This window comes from Falco rusticolus, chromosome 12 (genome assembly GCF_015220075.1).
Source record: "Falco rusticolus isolate bFalRus1 chromosome 12, bFalRus1.pri, whole genome shotgun sequence".
Classification (NCBI taxonomy): Eukaryota; Metazoa; Chordata; class Aves; order Falconiformes; family Falconidae; genus Falco; species Falco rusticolus.
Genome location: NC_051198.1, coordinates 13012479 through 13034679, shown reverse-complemented (window position 1 = coordinate 13034679; position 22201 = coordinate 13012479). Strand labels below are relative to the sequence as shown.

General features: G+C 63.4%; 1 protein-coding gene across 3 annotated transcripts; it reads right to left on the bottom strand.

Moving 5' to 3' along the window:
* Window positions 1-523: 523 nt before the first annotated feature.
* Window positions 524-20332, bottom strand: LOC119156289. Of its 3 annotated transcripts, none has more exons than XM_037405903.1 (32): window positions 19792-20332; window positions 16563-16670; window positions 15033-15188; window positions 14180-14311; window positions 13873-14064; window positions 13694-13777; window positions 13460-13578; window positions 13177-13291; window positions 12817-12903; window positions 12384-12499; window positions 12076-12220; window positions 11749-11855; window positions 11567-11633; window positions 11248-11382; window positions 11041-11172; window positions 10530-10786; window positions 10289-10412; window positions 9930-10124; window positions 9479-9634; window positions 8794-9014; window positions 8275-8452; window positions 7798-7944; window positions 7181-7573; window positions 3996-5537; window positions 3510-3590; window positions 3183-3269; window positions 2967-3058; window positions 2645-2730; window positions 2010-2076; window positions 1721-1884; window positions 1289-1423; window positions 524-1086 (listed from the first exon to the last, which is right to left on the bottom strand). In XM_037405903.1, exons 1-32 carry the CDS (start codon window positions 20200-20202, stop codon window positions 851-853), a joined length of 6267 nt encoding a protein of 2088 aa, XP_037261800.1. In that variant the 5' UTR covers window positions 20203-20332; the 3' UTR covers window positions 524-850. The 3 variants fall into 3 exon arrangements, with proteins under 3 accessions (XP_037261800.1, XP_037261801.1, XP_037261802.1); XM_037405904.1 differs by having other exon boundaries at window positions 12817-12900; XM_037405905.1 differs by lacking the exons at window positions 524-1086; window positions 2010-2076 and having other exon boundaries at window positions 1308-1423.
* Window positions 20333-22201: the final 1869 nt, after the last annotated feature.

Here is a 22201-nt window from a genome sequence, read left to right as displayed (position 1 = left end):
GCTGGTGCATGCTCAGGGCAGGCTGGGCCAGCTCCTCTGCCCCCTTCCCAGCACGGGTGGGAACTGGCACAGCTGAAGCTGGTGTAGCCTGGTGAAATGATTGCAAAATACCTGGGATGCAGGAAGCCCTGGGGGTTTGGCCACGGTTCCCTGGCCCCCTCCACGGCACACAGCATTTACCTGCCATGACCTGGGCTGGCAGCCATCCTGCAAGAAAGGCAGGCAGGCCTGGCAGGGCTGCGCAGGCAGGAGCATCTGCTCTGTAGGCAGCAGCTTCCCCACTGAGCTCCTGTGGCAGGGAAAAGGGGCCCAGGTGCCCTGTGGGATTAGCTGGGCTGGATGCAGCCACAGAAGAGCCACAGGACAAAGCATCCTTGTGAGAGGTGCGAGACAGTTCAGGCTTCTCCCTGAGCAGTATCAAACCCTGCTGCAGGGTCCCCCTCACCTGAAGCTCCCCCCACCCCTTAGCAGGGACCACCTTGCAGAGCCCCTCTCCTACTGCATGAAGGAAGAAACTCCCAGACTGTGTCTGTCTGTTTTTTAATAAAAACAACCACCTCCACCCCTGCATGTCGGCAGGGCAGGATGCCTGGGGAGCCGGCAGCACCCAGGGAGAGCAGCCAGCAGGCAGGCAGGAGGGGTGCTCAGCGCCGGGCTGAGGCTGGGGGCTGCGGTGGCTGGGGCACAGTGCAGCCCCGGGGCCGGCTGGAGCAGAGCTGCTTGCTGCAGCCTTTCTCCCCCAGGGAGGCAGCAGGTGGTGAGCTGGTGCTGGGAGTGGAGACCATGCCAGGATGGCACCCAGGAGGAGGATAAAGGGCAGGACAGGGCTTTTCTCCCCCTTGGCTGGGGCTCACTCCTTCTTCCCAAAGAACTTCTTGAAGACGGATTTGTTCTTAGGGCGAGGCGGGGTGGGGGTCTTCTCCCCCACCGTGTCCCTTGGGCTCACCGGCTGGGCCACAAAGGAGTGGCAGCGTGCCCGGGGCAAGGCCGCCGCTTGCTCCCCAATGTACAGCGTGACCGAGTAGCTGCTCCCGGCCTCCACAGGCTCCTTGGGCACAGCCACTGGGGTGATCTTCTGGTAGGTGGCTGCAAGAGGGACCAGTCGGTGGGGAGGGCAGGGTGCCAGCAGGCACTGCCAGCCACCCCCCAGAGCCCTCCCCGAGCGGGGGGCTGCAGCCCAGGGTGCAGGGATGGCTGCTGGAGCAGCACAGCACCTGCGCTCGGGTGTCTGTGGGGACAGGGGCAGTGGTGCCACCTCCTGGCAGTGACAGTGAAACAAGGGCCATACCTGAGGTGAAGGAGTAGGACCTCCTCTTGTTGGCCACCAGCCCGCAGTCGTCGTCTTGACAGCTGTTGTCCCACAACCCGGGGGACCCCCTGGGTGACCACTGCTGCTTCCTGTGCCTGGCCTCATGAGTGTCCTCTGAAGCACAATGGAGACATGTCACAAGGCAAGGCCACCACAGGACACCTCTGTCAGCCCCAAAGAGGACAGGGAAATGTGTGGTTATCCCAGTATCCCAGAAAGTGAAGGGATATAACTGGTCCCTCTCCCAACCCCATTCCTGGGCATGGGGGCCCTGGGACTCCTGCCCCAGACATTACCAAGGTCAAGACTGACTGACAGCCTTCAGCCTCCCCTGGTCAGCTGCCTTGCCCCTTTCTGGGCTGGGGACAGGAGTTGGGGGACAGCAGGAGCCCAGCCAGGCAGGAAAGTCACCTGCTATGGCCACAGCCCCATCGGCTCGGCCATCCCGACCGCCCAGAGGCTGCTGCAGCCGGGTGTTTGAGCAGGGTAGCACCACGATCTCCTGGCTCTTGATGGTTGCGACCTGATGATGTCCCCAGAGATGAGAGCTCCCAGGGCTGGGGACCTTGCTGAAACTGGAAAGTAGCAAAGATTTAGAGAACCAGACTGGCCCACCAATGCCCTGCTGGGGCAGCACACGCTGGCAAGCATGGGGGAGTTGTAACAACGAGACCCAGCTAGCTGGCTCCTGGCTACTCACCCCCCAGCACTGCCGGTGCCCTCGACATGCTGTGCTGCCGCCTGGAAGTAATCAACTTTGGGGAAACCTGGGGGCACAGCAAACATTCTGCTGGGTGCTGACAGTGCACAGGATCATCCCATAGGGCCAGCCCCAGCTCTGGGTGTCCACGCTGCATGGCTGGCCCCTCTGACCTGCTGTAGTGCCTGCTCCTGGTCCTGCCAAGCAGCCCAGGATTTCGTGGCAGGGCCTCAGCCCCCCTGGGTATGGGTACAGTACCAGGAAGACCTCAGTATTACAGGTCCCTTTGCCTGGAGGGCAGGCAAGGGGTTTCCAGGCCCCACAGAGGAGACGGAGAAACACTGAAGCACAATTATAATTTTCCTGACACTGGCTTTTTGCTGCTGAGGCTCTGCTGACGTCAGTTGTGCTATTCCTGATTTATAACTGTGTATGTGGTGTGAAAACAGAGCCTCCAAATCCTGCCTGGCAAAAAACTGCTGTTCCCAAGGCAGGTTAGGAGGATGCATAAATCAGAGACAAAACCGTGCTGCTTCTCCTCTCACCCCCCGTACATCAGGGGGTTTGGTGGAGGCTGCCCACCCATGGTAACCACATAGAGCTGGGTCCCTGCTTTGCCAGCAAGGGCTGCTCACCTGAGTTTTGCTGCAGCTTGGAGACCCATTCGTTCATGAGGGGCTGGGAGGGGGCCCTCAGGAGGTACTCGGAGCCATCCTGCAGCCTGTGGCAGGGGAGAACAAGTGGACAATGAGACAGACATGGGGTACAGATACCACAGCCCCTACCAGCCTGGGAAGGAAGGGAAGCAGATGAGAAAGAAAGAAGGAAATTCTCATCTGAGCACCGGACTGAGCTGGCCCTGGCTGGAGGTACTGGCACGTGTCTGTCCCAGCAGGGACACATTACCAAGGGCTGTGGCTATGAGACCCCAGCTTGCCCTGGGTTGGGGTGACTCACTGAAGCCTGAAGCAGTTGGTCTTCTTGGTGTACTCGATGTCTGGGGTGCAGACCGCCCCGGAGAGGTTCAGGGGAAGGGCCACCACAGAGCTCTGCAGCACAGGGAACAGCAAGAGCAGCAGGGTTGGCAGGTTCTGTCTTCCCTGGCCCCAGGGGCAAGGGCACCCCGCTGCCAGCCCTCCATCCTACATGTCACCCCGCTCTCCCCCACTGCACCTTGAGGCTGTCCCTGCGGTCCTGGTAGAAGCACAGTGTCTGCCTCATCAGCACGGCGTGGAAGAGGCCCCAGGCCCGGCAGTTGGCCTGTAGGACACAAGCAGGGGACAGCTGTGATGTCAGCAGGTCTGGGAGCAGACAGGCAGTCCCATGCCACTTGAAATGCAACCCTGCCCCGGTGGGCTCTGCCCTGCCAGCATGGCCAGCAGCACTGCCATGGTAGTGCCAGGAGCATCCCTGACTTCACTTCTACCCCCAAAACTTGGATGCTCCCCACCACATCCCAGTACCATCAGTCCTGAAGGAGCCCCACAGCCATGTCTGTACCTTCCTGCCTCCTGTTTGCAACACGTGCTTCCTTTCCAGCGTCCCCTCCATCATCTGAAACTCCGTTTTCCCAGGAGGGGCCTGCAAGGGGACAGGGGGTGAGCGAAGCAGCACTGTGGCTGGCGATGCCAGCCCAGCCCCTGGGCACACGGTGTTTGTCTGTCCCATCCCCTGCAGACAATGCCAAGGTGGGAATGGGACAACAGGAACAATTTCCTGGCCTCGGCAAGGGTTGGGCTGTTTGCAGGCCTTTGGGGTGAAATGCTGCCTTGCTAAGGCTGAGGGCTGGCAGGGGCGTGCATGCTGTAAGGAGCCCCCCAGTTCAGCACCTAGCTCTTCCCCATCCCACCAGCTGGAGCAAAGGGGCCACCAGCATTGGGAAGTCCCCAAACACAGGTCACGTTTACCAGAGTGGGTAACCCAGCTACTGCCTGGGGCGTCCCCCACCCCCCCGCCTGACCCCGGGGGAGAGCCCCCAGCTCTCACCTTGCTGCCCTCTCTCTCCTCTTCCCCATGCCTCCGCCGATCCCCGGCGGCAGGGCCATCCAAGGGGGCTGCAGACACCAGATCCTCCACACGGGGGGACACCCTGTGCCTGCTGGGGCTGCCACCGCCGCTGTGCCCTCCACCAGGGCTTTGCTCTCCTGATGGGCTGTGGAGGAGCTGGGCAGCAGTGGGAAGGGTGAACTTGGCCACTAGCACGTTGTTGGCTGATGAGAGGATGAGGGGCCCACCGGCAGCGGCATCAGGGCTGGGCAAGCCGCCTGCCCCACTCTCTGGCCGGCGGTGGGCACAGCTGCCTGCCGGTGGGCTGGGTGCCTGCTGCTCGCCCGCCTCATCCCAGATGGCCTGCAACTCCTCCTCCTCTTCCTCAAACTGCCTGTGGGCAGGGTGGCAAACCTCCCCAGTGCCCAACACAGGGCCGGGGGGCTGGGGTGCCCCCAGCGCCCACTCAAAGACAGAGAGCTGGGTGGGGGCGGCGGGGGAAGCTGGGGACCCTCTGGGCTGGCTGCTGCCAGCTGGCCGCTCTGCGCAGGCGGTGCCAGGGATGGCTCCTGCCCTGCCTGGGATGCTGGCAGAGGACGGTCCAAGCTCCAGCCGAGGGGCTCCGCGATGCCTGGCCCTGCTGGTGGTGCCAGGGCTGCCGTCCTGGCCCAGCCGGGCAGCCAGCACATTGCCCTCCCTGCCGACCCACTCGTGCAGCACACCAACACGGGACGGCTGGCTCAGCCTGAAGTCCTGGAGGTCTTTGCTGGCGCTGCCAGGGCGCTGTGGGCTCCCGTGCGCCTTCCCAGCACTGTGTGCCCTTTGCTGGCTGTAGCTGGGGTTGAAGCTCACCTCCTCAAACCACGTCCCTCGCTCGTTCTTGGGGGATGTCCCCAGCCCCTCGCCGGGCCCCGGCGTACTATGCCTATCCACAGCCACCTCCTCCCGCCACCCAGCCCTATGTGTGCCTGTGGGCTCCCATGGCCTCAGCCCCCCACCCTGCCTCTGCTCCTGCCCCTCTGCCTCCTCCCACTGCACCGCGGGCCCTTGGTGGCACCCCTGAACCACCACATCCCTGGGAAGCTCCAGGCTGAGCACCGAGCCCAGGGAAAGCTGGGGGCATATGGCTTTTGGTTTGAGGAGGTGGGGGTCCTGGGGGGCTTCCCCACACTCAGCGTCGATGTCCCGCACCAGCGGGTTCCTGACATAGAGCAGCAGCTCTCCGAGCGGGGGTCCAGCAGCGGCCGCCCCTGGCCCCCCCTTCCTCCGGCCACACTTCTGAGGCCATGTGTTGCTGGGGCCCTGGCGCTCCTCGGGCGCAGGCTGCAGGGAGCTGGCGCCCATGATGCCCTGCAGCGTCAGCAGCCGGGCCTGCTCGGCCCTCGCCTGCTCCCGCCGCTGCAGGCTGTTGAAGATGGAGCTGGCCCCAGCCCTGGGCAGGGTGTGGGAGGTGGCCAGTGTCCCGCTGCTGGATGCTGGAGGGTGGTGGGTGACAGTGGGCTGCTGCTTCGTGCCAGGGGCTTTCCCAGGCTCCGCCTGCACCTGAAGACACAGAGAAGGAGAGTGACGCCCATGGCTGGAGCCTCTGCCACCCTGCGCCAACCGTCCCCTCTCCATGCTGCGCCTGGGCAGCCAAAAACGCTCAGCAGCAGCACATGCAGAGCTGGGAGTGGCACAGCTTCACCTCAGCCCCTGCTGCCCCGAGGGCTGCTCCCACCTTGGCGCAGGCAAGGAAACCTCTGCCCATGATGGAGTCCCCCAGCTGCAGTACAGCAGGGGCTGCCTGTGCCATACGGCCCGCCCTCCAGCTCCAGCTCGCCCTCCAGCACCGCTGCCCTTCGAGCAGTTACTTGTGGGCAGCTACTGAGACAGCAGTGACTGCTGCCCACCCCTGCCACCCCGCATGTCCCAAGGCAGCAAAGCAGGGCAATGCAAGGGCAGGAGCTGAGCACAGCTCCTTCCCCTCCCCTTCCCGGCGGATACACTCTCCAGCCCAGTGGCAGCCCCTCTCCTGGGTTTTTGCAGCTTCAAGGATGAAAGTAAAGGGCTTTGTCTACAGGAACTGGAGCAGTGTCCCCCTGTACCCCTTAGGCAGGAGGGGGCCTGTTAACCAAAACCCACCTGACAGCGCAGCAACCCTTCGCCCCGCCTTGATGCCCTCTGGCCCCCTGCCCTCTCCCTTGGGCTACCCAGCCTGGCTGGCTGGGTGCCAGCCACAGCTGCCCTCGGGGCAACTCGCACACAGCCTTTTGCACAGGTTCTGGAGCAACAAATCGATGCAAGTTCCAACAAAATACCAGGCTCCAAGCCCCTGGGTTAGAAGCCATGCAACCCAGAGCAAGCTCCCCCCCAGAACGTGCACCCTCACACAGCCCTATCCACCCTTGCCCCCTTCAGCTGGCTGCACAAGGGACTACTGCTTCCCCCAGCAATGGAGGGGGGAGGCTTTCCCACCAGCTCACCGTGCCTCTCACAGTGACCAAAACCACTTACCTGGGGGGCCAAACTGCGGCCAGCCCCATCCATGCCCCCTCCTTACATGCCCCAGTACCCACATGCTGAAGCCCACAGCACTGGGAGGGTTCCCCCTCTCCTGAGGAACCACCGCCAGCAGGGCACAGCGGCGTGGCCAGGAGGGTTGGTAGCAGGCAGGTTCATGCCATGCAGCCACTCTGCCCAACATGCAGCCTCCCCTGGGAACGTTACCTCTTTCACCAGCTGGCGAGGTGGCTTTCTCTTTCGCTTTAAACTACCCCAAGTGTTTCCTAAAAGCCCCTGGCAACGCTTCCAAAAGGTTTTACAGCCTGAGGGTTTAGTGGCAGGGAGCTGAGCGAGGGGAGAAAGAGACACAGAAAGAGTTGAGGGCAGAGTAGGCAAGGAGCTGCAGCAGCAGAGCGCAGGCAAAGGGGGTGGTGCAAGGTGGTCCTTAGCCCTCGGGCATCGCTCATCATGGAAACAGCCAAGGGTCCCTCTCCTGAGACTGACACAGCCCTACAGCTTGCTTGGAAGCGGCCCAGGGGGGTCCCAGTACAGCAGTTACTCGGCAGCCCTCAAAGCCTCCCTGTCGTGCATGGGAGCAGCGCTGTGGGGAGCTGCCCTGGCTGCGCGGTGGCGGCTGGCCCTGGGACAGGCGCTGGATGCTCACCCATGGTTCGGCCAAAGCCGCCTACCATCCCCAAACCTACCATCCTCAGTGCCTCCTCCCCCAGCAACTCGCTGCCAGCCACCAGCTGTGCCTTCTTCTTCTCGCCTTTCTTGCCGATGCTGAGGATGAGGTTGACCGTCCCCCCCAGCCCACTGGGGCCCCGCGGCGGCAGCAGCAGCGTGGAGGTCTCGGCAGGATCCCAGATGACAGCCTCCTTGGGGGGTCCCACACCGTGGGGTGTTGAGCTGCTGGCCTCCCCCCAGCTCCGCTCCACTCCTGATGGGGCATCTGAGAGGAGCAATGCTGGTGGGGAGGTGGCTGTTCCGTCTGGTGGCTCTGGTCTTTGCACCGGCTCAAGGAGGGAGCAGGGTGTGAGCTCCACTGGGCTGTGGATGCTCTCCAGCTGGGGCCAAGCACAGGGGGCACACTGCTCCTGGGGAGTGAGGCAAAGGGGAACATGGAAGAAGGGCTGCCAGGGCCGGGCACCTTCTCAGGACAATCTTCCCTTTGTCCTGCCTCAAACCTAGAGAGACCCAGAAGTATTTGCACGCATCCCTCCCCTACTCCTGCACCACCCACTCCATCCAGTGCCTCTGCTACACTCAGCCTTGAGGATGATCTGCCTCTCTGACAGTCTCAGCATGGCTGGATACTCACTTGGCTGGTGAGGGATGTGCCCGAGGGGCTCTCTGGCTGCCTTCTGTCCTCCCGCTTGCTCCCTGGGTCCCGCTGGTGCTTCTGTGCTCGCCAGCGCACCAGCACCCAGCCCAGCATGCTCCGCAGCTCCTCCAAGCGCTCCTTTATCTGAAGGGAGGAGAGACACTGGGCAACCTGCCAGGACCACTGGCCCAGGGACAGTGGCCCTACCAGGACACCTCACTACAGAGCAGTTTTGGAGGTTTTTGGGAACAGGATACAGTCAGTCACATTATCTCAGGTCTCTGCATCCACTGCTGGGTGAAACTCCTTCCTGCCCTGAGCAGCCCCAGAGATGCATGGCCAGCCCCATACCACTCGCTGGGGCTCTGCACCTGCACCTTGCTCTCTCCTCCAGGGACTGTCCCCAGAGGATTTTGGGGGGTGCTGAGGATTTCCCCCACCCCGTTTCCCCGACCCCATTCCCCCTGTCCTTACTGTTGCACTCAGGTAGTGATCCTCAGACACCAGCTGCTGCCCCAACGCCGCCAGTGCCTCAAACTCCTTGAGCTTCCCTTCGATCCTCCCCTCCAGCTCCTCACATGGAGTCTCCTGGAGACCATGACTGCTTGGGCTTTCAGAGAAGATCTGAGCACGCGTGTCCTCTGTCCAGGAGCTGTGGGCATGTGGGCTGTGGGCTGAGGGAGCTGAGGAATGACGCAGCCCCTCCTCAGCCCTGCCGGCCCCAGGGAAGCCGCTCCGACACTCAGGGATGGCTGGAAGCAGCTTGCTGGGTAGCGGCACATCTGGCAGGGCAGGGCAAGATGCCATGGGGCTGCCCCACGACAGGCAGCCCTGGGCACAGCCCTCTGTTCCAGGTTCCCCATGGTCTTGCCTGGCTGCAGCTCTGGCATTGCCCACATACTCACCAGCAGCTTGTGCTCTGGCAACACCACATTCCCCCCAGCCCCCCACCAACCACCACAGAGGCAACCCCGACAGCTCATCACCACTTACATCATGGCTAAGTAATCCTTGAAGAAGTGCCGCAGCCGGCCAGCCTGCTGCACACGGGCCCGAGTCTCCCGCAGCAGCTCCTGCAGCCCTGCCCAGGCCCACAGCGTCTCCTGCACCTCCTGGCTGACAGGGCACAGCCGAGCAGGGCAGAGCTCTTGCAAGTGGGCAGCTGCCCTCTCCAGCTCCTCCAGCTGCCCCTGCAGAGTCTCTGACACTGCACACTACACATCACAAGGCAGAAAAGGTTCAGGATGCATCTAAACCCTCTGCACCGTGCATTCTGTGATGCAGGGATGGAGGGGAGGATGCAGGGATGGAGGGGAGGATGCTGGCACAGGGGCTGCAGGGGAAGTGCAGAGCCACCCTTGGTGGGTAGGACGGGCAAAGCGGAGGGCTGCCTGGTTTGACTGCTCTGCTCACACGAGCCACCTCCCCATCGTCACGAAGATGAGTGAGGTGCTGGCACATGGGAGCTGACGCAAGCTCTCTCCCCTCGCTTGGCCCGCATTGGCAGAGGGGAGCGGAGTGGGGCAGGGCTCAGCTCTGCTGGAAAATTCCAGCCTGGCCTGCTGCTATGTGCCAAGGCTTATGCCACCTAAGCCCCCAGGGGCCAGCACCTCCCTGGAACGGCCCCAGCCAGTCAGGATACCTCCCCACCAAGGGCATGGCCAGCTACGGATCTCACCTCGATCTCCTGCTGCTGGCTCAGCAAGCCCTGCAGCCCCTGGAGGTCCTTCTCGCTTTTCACTGCGGTGAAGCTGTTCTCTGCTTGGGCAGTGTCCTGAGCCAGGGCCTCAGCTCTGCATCGAAGGGCCTCCAGGCGCGGGGAAACCTCCGCCACCTGGGTGGGTGGGGTGGGGAGAGAGATGAGCCCTGGCGTGGGACACCCTGGGCCACCGCTCGCCATGCAGCCCCAGCCTAGGAGCACCCTACCATACACATGCAAAGGGCAGGGATCACCAGCCACAGGAGGGATGAGGATACCAGCCTTGCACAGAGTGGTCCTCATTTATCCCAATGCCCTTGTGTCCCACTGGGACCAGCCAAGGTCCATGCCCAATCCCAACTAGCCAGCATGTCCAGCTGCAGGCAGACTACCTGGCTGCATCCCCAGACCTTCTGCCTCCATCCCCTACCAAATGCTCCAGGCTTTCCATCTCCGCTGCCACCTCCATGACGCGCTCCCGCTCCTTCGCTGCATCGTTCAGCATCTCCACAGCCTCCTGCAGCTCTCCCAAGGGGTGGCTCATGTCCTCACTGCTCGGTGGCTGCCTGGCCTGGGCTGAAAGCAGGGGAAAAGACCCCTGCGAGCCGCAAGGCCTGCTTCCTGGCTGAAGCCAACAGAAGCACTGGGTGTGAGGGACATGAGGAGCGGCCCCCCAGGCAGCTGGGCTGGAGGAGGACGCCCACAGGGCCCCCCGCTAGCCATGGACCAACCCTTGGGCCAGTCCCAGGTGCTAGGCAATGCCAAGGGATGCCTGTCCCCACTGCTCACCGCTGCAGGTCCCTGCTGGCTCCGTGCCTCCTCCTCTTGCAGGTCCTGCAGGAACTCAGACAGCACCAGGGAGTCACGCAGGTCTGCTGCTCGGCGCCGCAGGGCTGCCTGCACACAGGCCAACCTGCAGGGACAAGTGCCCGTCACAGGTGCCAGCACCCTCCACATCTCCTTGGGGCAAGCATCCTCCTCCCCGCTCAACCTGGGGACCAGAGAGGAGGCACCTTCCCCCAGGACTCACTTCTCCTCCACCATCTCCACCTTCCTCTGCATCTTCCTCGCCCCCTCTTGCTCAGTGGGTGACTTGCCCATCACCTCCTCCCGCAGTGCCTGCAGCTTGAGGCCACACAGCAGAAGCTGGCTCTCCAGCTGGTCCATCTCCTCCAGGTCCTTGCGCAGCTCCACTGGGCTTCTCATAGTGGCTGGCTCCGACAGCGACCCAGCCACAGCTTGCAGCCATCGCTCAGCCTGGTCCAGCTCCCCCACCAGCCTCAGTGCCTGCAGGGAGAGCAGGGAGCCCATCAGCCTGGCTCTGAGCTGCCCAGAGGAGGCAGGAGCCATGCTACCACCCCACTGTGGGTACCCGGGGCACTGGCAGCTCAGGTGGCATACATCAAGCAGTGCACAGGCTGCAGGGCCAGCTAGAGATGTTGGTGCCAATGCCCCAGCTCCCGTCCTTGTGGGCACCAGCCTCACTAGCTGCTGCAGTCGGGATACACACCCGTGCCACCCCCAGCCCTGCCTCCATGTACCTTATCGATCTCGTGCAGCACGATGCCATTCTCCTGGTGCTTCCTCTGCAGGTCCTCCCAGAGCTCCCCCAGCTCCCGCAGCATGGCATCCACCTGCGGGCTGCCTGGGGGCCTCCCCGGCACAGGCCCCTCCTGGGAGGCAGGGAGGGCAGTTAGGGTGGGCCTTGCACAGTGTCACCCCACCATCCCACACCCAAGGGGGCTCACCAGGAGCACAGCCCTGGTGCTGGAGCTGGGGTTCATGGGCTCCTGCTGCGTCCATGCTGCCTCTGAGCTCTCCATATCCCCCAGCAGACATGGAGGGACTCCAGGAACCATGCTCTCCTTGTGTGGGGACACGGTCTGCCAAGGAGCAGGGAGACATGGTGCGTTAGTGTCCAGACAGGGGACGGGCATGCATGCACAAGCATGCACGCCCACAAGCAGCAGGAGGGGATCAGGGAAGGGAATCCCTCCCCAACACTGGTTTCCTTGGCTGGGCAGGGAGAAAAGGGGATTCTTGGGGAGACATCACTCTGTTCACCACCTGGCAGACGTCCTGCACCTGAGCCTCTGGCTGCCGTGTCCCCCACTCAGCCTCTGCCTCTCTCCTCCTGCAGAGAGAGGGATAACTGGGACTGCAAGATCCCCCCTTGCACAGGGGACCTCCACCCTTATCCCCTCCGACTCCACATCCCATTCCCCACAGCCACCTCTGTGAGCCAGTACCTTTTGCTGTCCCCTCCATGAGGGGGCTGCCCAACCACTGGGGAGCCAGGGCTGCTCTCCTCCCCTCTCTTGTGCTCTGCCATCTTCCCCGGCACATCCTTCAGCACCTAGGACACAAAGGCTCCCTTTCCTCCTCTGCCAGCACAAAGCATGCGTTGCTTTGCCCCAGGCCTAGCACTTATCACCTCCCACAAGCGGTGGGGGCAGGTCCAGGTGTGCTCAGCTTGTGCTTTGCCTAACACCCCAACCCCTTTCCCACAAGCTCCCTCGTCTTCCCGAGGCAAAAGTGCTGGAGATGCCTGGAGGAAGGCAGATGCCTGTGCTCACTGTGCTCCAGGGGCCTCTGGTCCGTTTGTCTCCTGCTTCCTTCCCCACAGCCCCACGGCCGCTACCATCTCCTTGGGGCTCAGCGCTCGTAGCCACGGCTTCGCCCCCCAGGGAATTGCTTGTCAGTGCTGGAGCCTTCTCTGTCCTGGGAAAGGGGCACAAGGGAGGCCCAGGGGAGCAGAGGATGGAGGGAAACCTTAAGTGGAGCTGGTGCCCCAGAGACAGCCTGCCAGGGGTAACCCAGGTCTTTCCCCAGGGCTGGGGAGTCAGGGTCGTGGCCCTGGGGCTCCTGCCAGGCTGTGCCCTACCTCAGTGCCTGCTGGAGCTGCGCCCAGCTCTCCTTGACATCTCGATGCTTGGGGGTGACTTGGGCTGCCAGGCTGGGCTGCAGGCTGAGGAGCTGGGACACGGTCACATCCAGCATCTGGAGGAGAGAGCAGCCAGGGAGCAATCACATGGCTGCTGAGGGACGAGCCACCGTGGCTGTGGTGCAAGTACATGACCGCAACCCACCACCAGCCCTGCAGTGGCAGGAGAGGCAGTCAGTGCCAAGCCCGGTCCCCTGCTGCCCTGGGGAGGATCCACCATCCATCACACAGTCTTGGCCACCCCACACGGCTGTGGGGTGCCCACCAAGCCCCTAGCCCTGCTGGTGCCAGTGCTGACCCAGGAAGACACACAGCCCCCCTCTGTCAGAATGCTCCCCAGGGCTCAGAGGATGAGGCAGAGCCTTGTACTTACCATCACCTGGCTGGCTATGTCCCTGACATCCCGATCCCGGCATGGCTCAGCCTCCCCTGGCTTCCCTACACTGCAGATGCTCTTCTGCTTTAAGAAGAAGTTGCAGTGAGCAGTGTGAGGAGGACGGGGCCCTGCCCTTGGCTCCAGCAGAAAGAAATGCTGCAAAGCTGTGCTTGCAGCTCTGGCTCCCCTTCTCACACGAGAGTCTGTACCCCAGCTCTCTCCCTGAGCCCCAGGCTGAGGGTGCCGGGACCACAGCAGCCCCCACGCAGGGGATGAGAGTAATGTGCTGCCTGCCCAGTTTCGCTCTGGCCGTGCAACAGCCCCACACCAGGCTGACCCTGGCTCCAGTCCTGGTACCTTGGCATGGATGGCCCCAAGCAGGGTATCTGCTTGCTGGAGGAAGGCGGCCACCTCCAGGGCCAGCTGCAGAGCCTCATGGTGCTCCTTCAGGGTCCCCTGCAGCCGCAGCCACCTGCGCGGGTGGAAGGGGAGAGGTGAAGGGCAGCCTGTGCTCCCCTGAGGAGCCATGCAGAGCTGGGGTGAGGGTGGGCAGGCAGGAGGCTCGGGGGGTCCTCCTTCCCAGCTCATTGGCTCCCAGTGCCCGGCTTGGCTCTTCTCAGACTGTCCCTCCTTCACTGACATTTTGTTGAGGTGCTTGCGCCGGGCTGAGATGCTCCTGCTCTCACTTTTGCCTTGTTTCTCCAGCTTCTGGGCCAGGCTGTTCAGCTCCTTGTGCAGATTATGGAACTGCTGCTCCTCCTGGTCCGAGCAGAGAGACAGACATCAGCATCCCCCATCAGGGACCTGTGCCATGCCCTAGGCTCATCAGGTTCAGGGTCCCCAGCATGCTGGTGGCCCCCCAGCAGCCTCTCACCTGCTTCAAGTCAAGGATGCGGCGGGTGAGCTGGATCTTGTCCAGGCTTTCTTGCAGGAGGGCTGCCAGGGAGGGCTTCTCCTCCTGAGCCAGGAGATGGTGTGAGAAGGCAGGGAGACAGCCAGGCTGTCCCCCTCCTCAGACTGTGCTCCCCAGACCACACTCCCCGGACCCCACACCTTGTGCCTGATCCATGTCTCCAGCTGCTCGGCTTTCCTGTTGAAATCCTGCAAGCTCCGCAGCCCCCCCAGCGCTTTGCTCTGGCTGGTGGCTGTCTGCTTCAGGAGCTGCCACTGGTCCCGCAGCGCCAGCAGCTGCCTCTGCACCGCCTCAGCATTAGGGCTTGCCCGCCACATCAGCTGCTCACCCATCTGTGGGGACAAGGGACCCACTTAGCATCTGGGGCTCCCAGGGACCCTCCACTGCAGAGAGCCCATGGGCATGGGCGCTGCAGGGAATGGGAGCCATGCCGCTGCCCAGCCTCACCTGGTTGAGCTTTATCATCGTGTTCTCGAAATCCTTCATGTCCCGCTGCAGGGTCTGAGACACCTCCTCCCAGTCCTGAAGATTGCAGCCGTCCTTCAGGTCCCACAGCTTGCCTCGCACCCAGCCCTCCGCCTGCAACGTGGGAAGAGACACATGGCCTGGCACCTCCACCAGAGCCCCAAGGATGCAGCTTTGGGGACCCAAGCCCAAACTCCCCCAAAGCCGTGACAAGGACTGACGGGCACCCTTTCGGCTGATATCCCATTTTCTCTGAGCACCAACAGGCCAGCAAAGGGGCTCGGGACGGCATCGGTGGTGATAGGGGTGGGAAGGTGAGTGGCATCTTGCTTCTTTCCAGCATCTGCCCCAGCCCAGCAGGAGAAGCCCTGCCTGCCCCCCGCCTTCCCCCCCCTGCCCCCCGCAGGCCAGACAAGGGAGTCTCTGCGTGGGACATCCCTGCACAAAGCATCTGTTATCCCTGCACCCTGCTCCCCAGTGCAAGCGCCCGTGCACCCTCCCCAGCATGGTGCGGAAGCAACCCCCCTGCACCATCCCCATTCCCACGCTGCTGGGGAGGGAAGGGAGCGGGGAGGAGGATGGGGGGCGGGAGGAGCGTGTGCATGTAGGGAGGAAGCAGGGCCCTGGTGCAGGCTGACCCCCTCTCCCCAGGGCCGACAGCCAGGCAGAGGCGGCCAAACATGATCTCATGCCACAACCATGGCTTCGCTCGGGGCCAGGAGTTCAGCCCTCCCCGCCGCGCACCCCACCCCGCAGCTCACATGAAAGGCTGCCGGTGGCCCCCCCGCCCCACTCCCCACGCAGCCCCTTGGGCAGGCACCCTAGCTGGCCTCACCTGCAGCATCTCCCGGTTGAACTGGGCTACCAGAGGGCTTGGGTCGAGGAGCGGGGCTGCTCCTGTGCCGTTTCGCCCATCGCACCTTGGTGCCGCAGCAGGCTCTTTGCCCTTGGGGCTCTCTTTCCAGGGTAACAACACCGGGGGTCCTGCCAGCTGAGGTGGGCACAGGTGAGGGGGTCAGCATACCACCCCAAGGAGCCCTCCCCATTACCTCCCAGGAGCATTTCAGAAACCCAAATAAAGTGCGTCAGCCTGCCTCATCCTCAATCCCACTCCTTCACTGACATATTTGGAGTTCTCTCACAGCACCCTGAGGCACTGCTCCCTTCTACCAAGGCCACGTCGGTGGCTTTCACAGCCCTGGCAGGGGGTTGCCAGGCTGTCCCTTAGCCCTCGGTCATTCCAGGCTGGCGGGATGGCACCCAGCACCTGGGCTGGTCCGTGCACCCACTCTGGAGGCGGATGAGGTGCTTGCTGCTTGTCCAGCCAGAGGCTGTGCATCCCTGCGAGGAGCATTTGTGTCTGTGGCATCCGTTTTATGTCACCCCTGAGGACACTGCCAGGGGATGAGATGGGATGGCGAGTCATGGGGCAGGTCCCTGATTAGCTCAGCCCACCACTCCTTTAGGGGCACCCAAAGACCCCCATCCCAAGCAAGCAGTGCAGGGGGGACAGAAAGTGCAGCATCTCCTCTGGGACTTGGCTTCGTGGCCAGCTGCCGCTGACGAAACCCTCTGTCCAGGCTCCAGCTCCGCTGGAGGTGATGGCGAAGGTCAGCCAGCGAAAGTGCTGGCCCCTCTCCAAACTCAGCCCCGGGCCCAGCTGCACGCAGCCCAGGGGACAGCACAGCCACCCGGGCACTTGCTTCCCACCCTGCTGCCCAGGAATGGGGACCTGATTGCACACAACTGGTGGCAAAAAGGAGTCTGAGCATCTTCAGGAGAAACCCAAAGGCTCAGGGCTTGCTGCGGCTTCTCACCAGCCAGAAATTACTCCTGGGGCTGACCCAGGGCAGCCTCCCTCCCCAAGGGCGGTGGGTGTGAGCTGCCCCATGGGGTCCCAGCTGCCCCTGAGCCCACCAGGGCACAATCCCCCAGGAGCCTGCAGAGCAACAGGGTTCGGGGAACTGTTTCAGGCTCTCTAAGCACTCTGGCATGTGCTGCCCTGCTGACGGCATGGGAGTCGCTTTTCAAAGCCTTTCTGCCTAACCACAAGAACTACAGAAATCCTCTGTCTTATTTTTTTTTTTAAACAGCAACACAGATTCTCAGGCCCTCCTGTAGCTCTGGGATCTTCAGTCTCTTGACGCCGCCAGGGCTAGAGAAGCCTGTAATCTAGCTCCCTTGGAAGCAGTAAAATCTCTGGGCACTGGCCTGGAAGTTGACCCGTCACACCCAGCTTGCCCTTTTGCTCATTTAAAGCGCCGAGGCTCCATCTGTGCCCCACTAGCAGCCGCCCTCACTTGCTCAGCCTCAAGCTGCACCCCTGGGTCAGGTCCTCCTAAACAGTAAGGGCAGGGGGACGTACCGCATAGAAGGGGGAACCTCTGTCCACCAGAGAGCAGAAACCACCGGCCCGGAGGCTCCCAGCCTCCTGCTCCTCATCCTCAGCATCCACATCCTTCTTGAGGAAGACCTAGAGAGGGGAAGGCACAGCCATGAGCCTGGAAGCGCTCGACTGTCCCAGCAGCCGAGGGGACGGAGGAGTGTGCCCCCCACTTCCCCCTGCCCTGGGCCAGAGGAGGTTGCCGGCAGCACACAGGCACTGCTTGGCTGGGCTTTTGCCCGTCACTCCTCACGCATCCGGGCCAGGCTCCTCCGAGCAGCACCTGCAGCTCCTGCCACATGTCCAGCAAGTGGCAAAAGCTCTGACGTCTGCTTTGCTCGGTGCTTTCTGCAATGTAGCTCACACACATTCATGCCTTTTTTCCCCTTGAACTGACTTGAAACTTGGCACAAACCCATTCAGTGGTCACCACTGGCCCCTGGTTGTCTAAGGATGTTTAGGGTCAGACCTCCCTGCCCTCCCCAGGACAGCAGGGCAGAGGTGTGAGTGCACAGGAGGACACTAACTCCACCAGCATGAACCTGAATTCTCTCAGCTGCCTATCCCTGATCTCGGCCTGGCCGGGAGACAAGAATTAAGGGGGCGGCTGGCTCACAGGGAAGGGCTCCCACAGGATGGGGGCAAGGGTGGGAGCAGGAGAGGCCAGCAGGAAGGAAGTCCAGAAGCTGCAGCCAGGCATGGAGAGGAGGTCCAGGATGAACTCCGTGTTACCTTATCCTTAATGGAGCCCAGCCCCAGGAGGAGAGGTGCGTGGGATTGCTTGGATCATGTACAAGGGCAGTCACTCTCATCCTCTGTGGATGGATCTTTTCTTGGGCTGCTGGATGTAGCAGGCCAATTTAGGGACCTCCTTCCACTCTCTTCTTGGGGTCACCTTGCTGTCTCTGTAACAGCCATCCAAGCGTGCACAGGGCAACACAAAGTGGTGGGCAATGTGTGCTGCCCTGACAGCCCCTCCTGTGAGACTGCAGCAAACAGAGTGGTGGATCCCATCACCACTCGGACTACTCCAGACTGGGGACGGTGTCCAAGGGGGAACCAACCCAGGCAAAGTAGGAGAACTCACTCCCTGCACAGAAAGTGGCTTCTTACCATCTCTAAGGGGCTGCAGAAAAGTCCCAACATGGATGGCAGCCCCCAGCACTAGAGCAGCTGCTACCAGAAGGGCTCAGAGCCCCCAAAACAGCTCAACAACCCTATAACCCCTGGGAGACTAGCACCATTGGACCTTTCTGGAGGCCTGCAAAGCCTGGCTGGTGGCTGCAGAGGACCAACCACCACACCATGCCACAGCATCCCATCCCAAGCAGGAAGAGCGGGCAGGGAGCAAGGCTGAGTCACAGCCTGGCAGGCATAGCGAGAGCTCAACGTGTCTGGCGGGAGGGTGCCAGAAGGACCCCCCTGCCTGACCAAGAGGTTTGGATGCCTGTTTAGGGAACGGTGGGGAGCTAAACACGAAGTGCTTATGGGGTGTAAGACCCTAGGAAGCTCCTCTTCTAAGCAGCGGTGTCCCATACCAGCTGCAGCCTGTAAGCCACCCCAGGGCTCAGCCGTGGGAGACAAACCTGCAGGTGAAAAGGGAGCTTTATTTAAAGTCCCCATCTCACGATCCATCAACCGCAGGAAAACAGGGCTGCCGGCACAAGGATGACTTCATCCTTCCCGCAGTACTGCTCCACCGGGACTGCCCCCCCTCCCCCGTCCCGGTCCCTCTGGCCAGAGCTGTGTCCTCGTTCTGGCAAAACAACAAACTCTTGCAGCAACTGAAGGCTGGGAGAAAGAGCTGTGCCTTCCTTGGCATCTGTGAGCTGCTGTGCTAACCACTCCCCAGCAGGACCCCAGGCTTCATGACATGAGCAAAGCCACGCATGAAACAAATGCAGCGGCCTCAGCTGCCTCCCCTGCGAATACTGCTTTCCTTCATTAAAAACAAAATTAACATGGCACACACGCTTGCTGCATTCCCGTAGAAGAATAAGTGTCAGTGACTTCTCATGAGCAAGGACGAGTGGGGTCGGACCCTCCCAGGCTGCACTGTGCCCATCCTGGAGGAACCCGCCATCCTACAGTGGCAGGCGTGAAGGGCAGAGCCAAGGGCCGGGGGACGCACTTGGGAAAGCCGTAACGTGCCCTGCGTGGGGGACAGCGCTCCCCTCTCTCCTCCAGCTGCCAGCCTGCCTAATGAATGTTCCCCCCTGCGCCCTGGCTCTTTCTCTCCCTCCCAAAGCTCCATCTTGCAGCCTGCCCCCCTCCCAGCTCCACCCCCCCTGGCCGGACAGGGAGGAGAGGCCGATCCTGGCAGCCTCCCAGGAGTCCCGCACCACAGCACCATGCCGAGCATGTGTCCCTACCTTATATGAAAGAGGGGAGCCCTCCTGCCGATGCCCCTTGGGCTGCGCAAGCTCCAGCCGCCCGGCGAGGACCTGCCTGCGTGCCGGAGGAAGCAGCAGCTCTTGCGAGGCTGTGCCTGGCCTTTATTGGCAATGAAGACGAGGGTTTTGGCAGTGGGCTGTACAGCTCTCCCTAGCGCTATCCCGCCGGGAAACCAGCTGTTACGGGTCGGGGTTAAATCCCAAGGAGTTCCTGCCGGCTCTTGCCAGCAACGGCGAGGTCTCTGAGCTGCTGTCCGCCCCATCCCTGCTACACTGGGGGTCTTCCAGGCTCTGGCATTGTCGGATTCGGACCTCCGTGCCAGCTAGCGCTCAGACTCAGAGGGCAGGGTGCCGGGAGCCCCGGGTCCTGCTCCTAGCCTTGTCCCAGCTCTGCCTGGCTGTGTGACCCTTCACGAGTCACTTCCCTTCTCCCTGCCTCCGTTTCCCCTCTGCTAAACGGGAGAGCGAGTTCCCAGCTCCATCACAGGCATCCCAAGAGCTGAGCCCTCCACCGCCGAGCTCTGGGGCAGAGCTTTTCTGGGTCGTCTAAGCGCTGGGGAGAGCTCAGCTCCAGCTCTCCCGCACAGACCTGCCCTCCAGCCCACCGGTACAGAGAAGTGCGTGCGGCGGGGAAACCGGGAGGAAAAGCAACCACCCCAGGAGCTCTGTAGCGAGCGCTGCCTGGAGGGCAGGGGCACAGGGCAGCTGGGAGCCGGGGCGCAGCCCCCCCAGGACCTACCCGTCCCTCGGCGGCCTGGGACAGGGAACCGCAGGGGGGACGGGGAGAGAGCAGGGCGCGGGGTCCGGGGAGCGCTCACCTTGAACTGGGCTTTCCCTGGCCTGCTGTTGTTGTTGTTGTGGTTCCTCTCGCCGCCGGTCCGGGCAGGGTCCCCCGCGCCCCCCTCCCCGTGCCAGTTGGACAGCGTGATCTTCTTAATGGAGCGGGCGAGGGAGGCGCGGCTCAGCCGCTCCTCGTCGGTCCCCCCGTCCTCGCCGGGGCTGGGGCTGCGGGGCCGGCCCTCGGGGGCGGCGGGGGCGGCCCGGGCTTGCGCCAGGTAGAGGGAGATGCGCTCGTTGAGGCTGCGGCGGAGGCCGCGGTGGGTGTCCAGCGCGGAGGCGAGGGCGATGCCGGGACAGGCGTCCGCGGGGAAGTCGGCGGCACACTTGGGCAGCGAGAGCTTGGTGCCGATGGTGAAGGGCTGCACCTTCCTGGCCGTGCTGCCCGACATCCTCGCCCTGCCCGCCGCCGGGCCCGGCCCGGGCACCGCGGGGCGCAGCGGCAGCGCGGGGCCGCCGCCGCCCGGGAAGCGCCGGTGATGGAGACGGGCCGGGCGGCGCCGGCTCCTTCCCCGGGGCGGGCGGGCGGCGGCGGGGCCGCCCCTTCCCGCGCGGTTGCTCAGCGGGGCGGCCCCGCGGCGGGGGGCAGCGGGGCGGGGGGCGGCCCGGCTCCCATGCTCGGCGCGGCCGGGCGCGGGCGGCCGTCGGGCCGCGGCTGCCGGGGCGGACCCTCCCGCCCCCGCCGGGGCGCGTCCCCTCCCTGCCCGGGTCCCTCCTCCCGCGGCGGGCAGGGGAGGCGGGGGGCAGCCGCCGCGCCCTGCCCTGCCCCGCGCTGCCCCGGCCGGCTTCAGTCGTCCGCCTTCTTGCGCAGGTTGAGGAGGCAGAGCAGGCAGGTGAGCAGGGCCTGGCGGCTCTCCCGGGAGCGCAGCCGGCGGCCCAGGCGGCGCAGCGGCGGCAGGAGGCGCTTGCGGGCCAGCGGCAGCAGGCGGGCGAGCAGGGCGCGCAGCAGCGGGGCGGCCAGCGGCGGGGCGGGCATGCTGCCCCCCGAGCCTGCGGGCGCAGCGTCAGCCCCCCCGCCCTCGGCAGGCCGCCTCGGGGGGCTGCCTGGGGGCTCCCCACGCGTCGGAGCTCCCGAGTCGAGCGGGCTGCGGGAGCCCGAGCGCGGGGCACTCCCCCTCGGGGAGCCGGGGGGCTGCTCGGCTCGGGGGAGACGCGCTGGAGGGGACTGCTCTACCCACCTCTTCCCCTGGCCACTCTTACCCGCCTTAGGATCCTTCCTGCTCCGGGGCACTGCTCAGCCCTCTGTCCCAGAGGAGCCTGTACCGCTCAGCTCCCCCCACGTGGACCGGCCACCAGCCCAAATGGCAGGAGCAGCTCCAGAGTGAGGGACAACAACAAACCACCGCCACCCCCCCCCAGCTGCCCATTTAAATGCCCCCTCCTCCCAGGCCAGACACATGCTCCCTGTAAGCGATACTGCTCCTCAGCCTGGGACCCCATTTGTCGGGGTGGCGGTGCTGGGGGAAGAAGGGGGGCGAGGAGCGAACAACATCTGCCCTCCGCAGAAATGTGGGCTGGCAGGACTGGGGTCCTGTTTCCTACAAGGCTTCGCCAAAGCCCCTGAGCCGGCAGATGGGTCCCAAATATGCTTGCCTGTCATTCTCTGCCAGCGCCAGCAATTGCCACCCTGTTCCCACAGGGACCAGGAATGCAGACCAGGCGGGCTGCCAAGGAGTGCCACGGGATGGCCCATGGCACAGAGCGTTGAGGAGCAAATGGGCACTCCCCTGGGGAAGAGCTGGGATCTGGCTCCATGCAGGGCTCCAGAGCAGGCTGGTAACCAGTGTCCCATGCTTTCCAGCTGTGCTCCCAAGCTGAGCTGGCTTGGGGCAAGCAGCCAGGGCCCTACAAACCAGGGAGCACAAGCTAGCCAGGGGGAGGGTGCAGGCAGGAAGGTCCGTAGCTCACGTCTGTGCCCTTCCGCTTCCCTCCTGCACCTAACCTTTGTTTTGTTCCTGGTGGCTGTCTGGCTTCGTTTCCTCCCCTTGTTCCCTTCAAAAACCCTGCCAAGGCCCTGCTCTTGGCTCCCACTCAAGCAGAATTTAGGAGAATGAACAGACGCGAGGGACTGAAATCTACTGCTCCATCTCCCGGCCTCCCTGATGCAAGCTGTCCCTTGCTCAGTGAGTCCCATCCAAGGCTGGTTAGTTCAGCCAGGGTGACCTTTCCCAGCCCTGCGGATTCCTCTTGGGGAGCCAGCCATGGATGAGGAAAGTGGGCTGGCTGTGCCTCAGCACAGAGACGCCATGTGCCGAAACCAGAAACAGCTCCCCAACAGCTCAGCTCCAAGTCCAGGAGCTACAAGGACCGGGGCTGACGTCAGCCCCTTGGGACTTGCCTCCCGGAGGCTCCTGGGCTCTGGGTTTGCCGTGGTCAGAGGGCTCCGGCACA

Excerpts from the sequence above, each read along its gene's own strand:
- LOC119156289 (XM_037405903.1), bottom strand. The coding sequence starts at position 20,202 with ATGTCGGGCAGCACGGCCAGGAAGGTGCAGCCCTTCACCATCGGCACC. Across the intron at positions 12,221-12,383 it reads CAGCTCCAGCAGGCACTGAG|GACAGAGAAGGCTCCAGCAC; the intron begins GTAGGGCACAGC and ends CCCCTTTCCCAG. Across the intron at positions 8,453-8,793 it reads AAGGATTACTTAGCCATGAT|CTCCTGGACAGAGGACACGC; the intron begins GTAAGTGGTGAT and ends ACATGCCCACAG.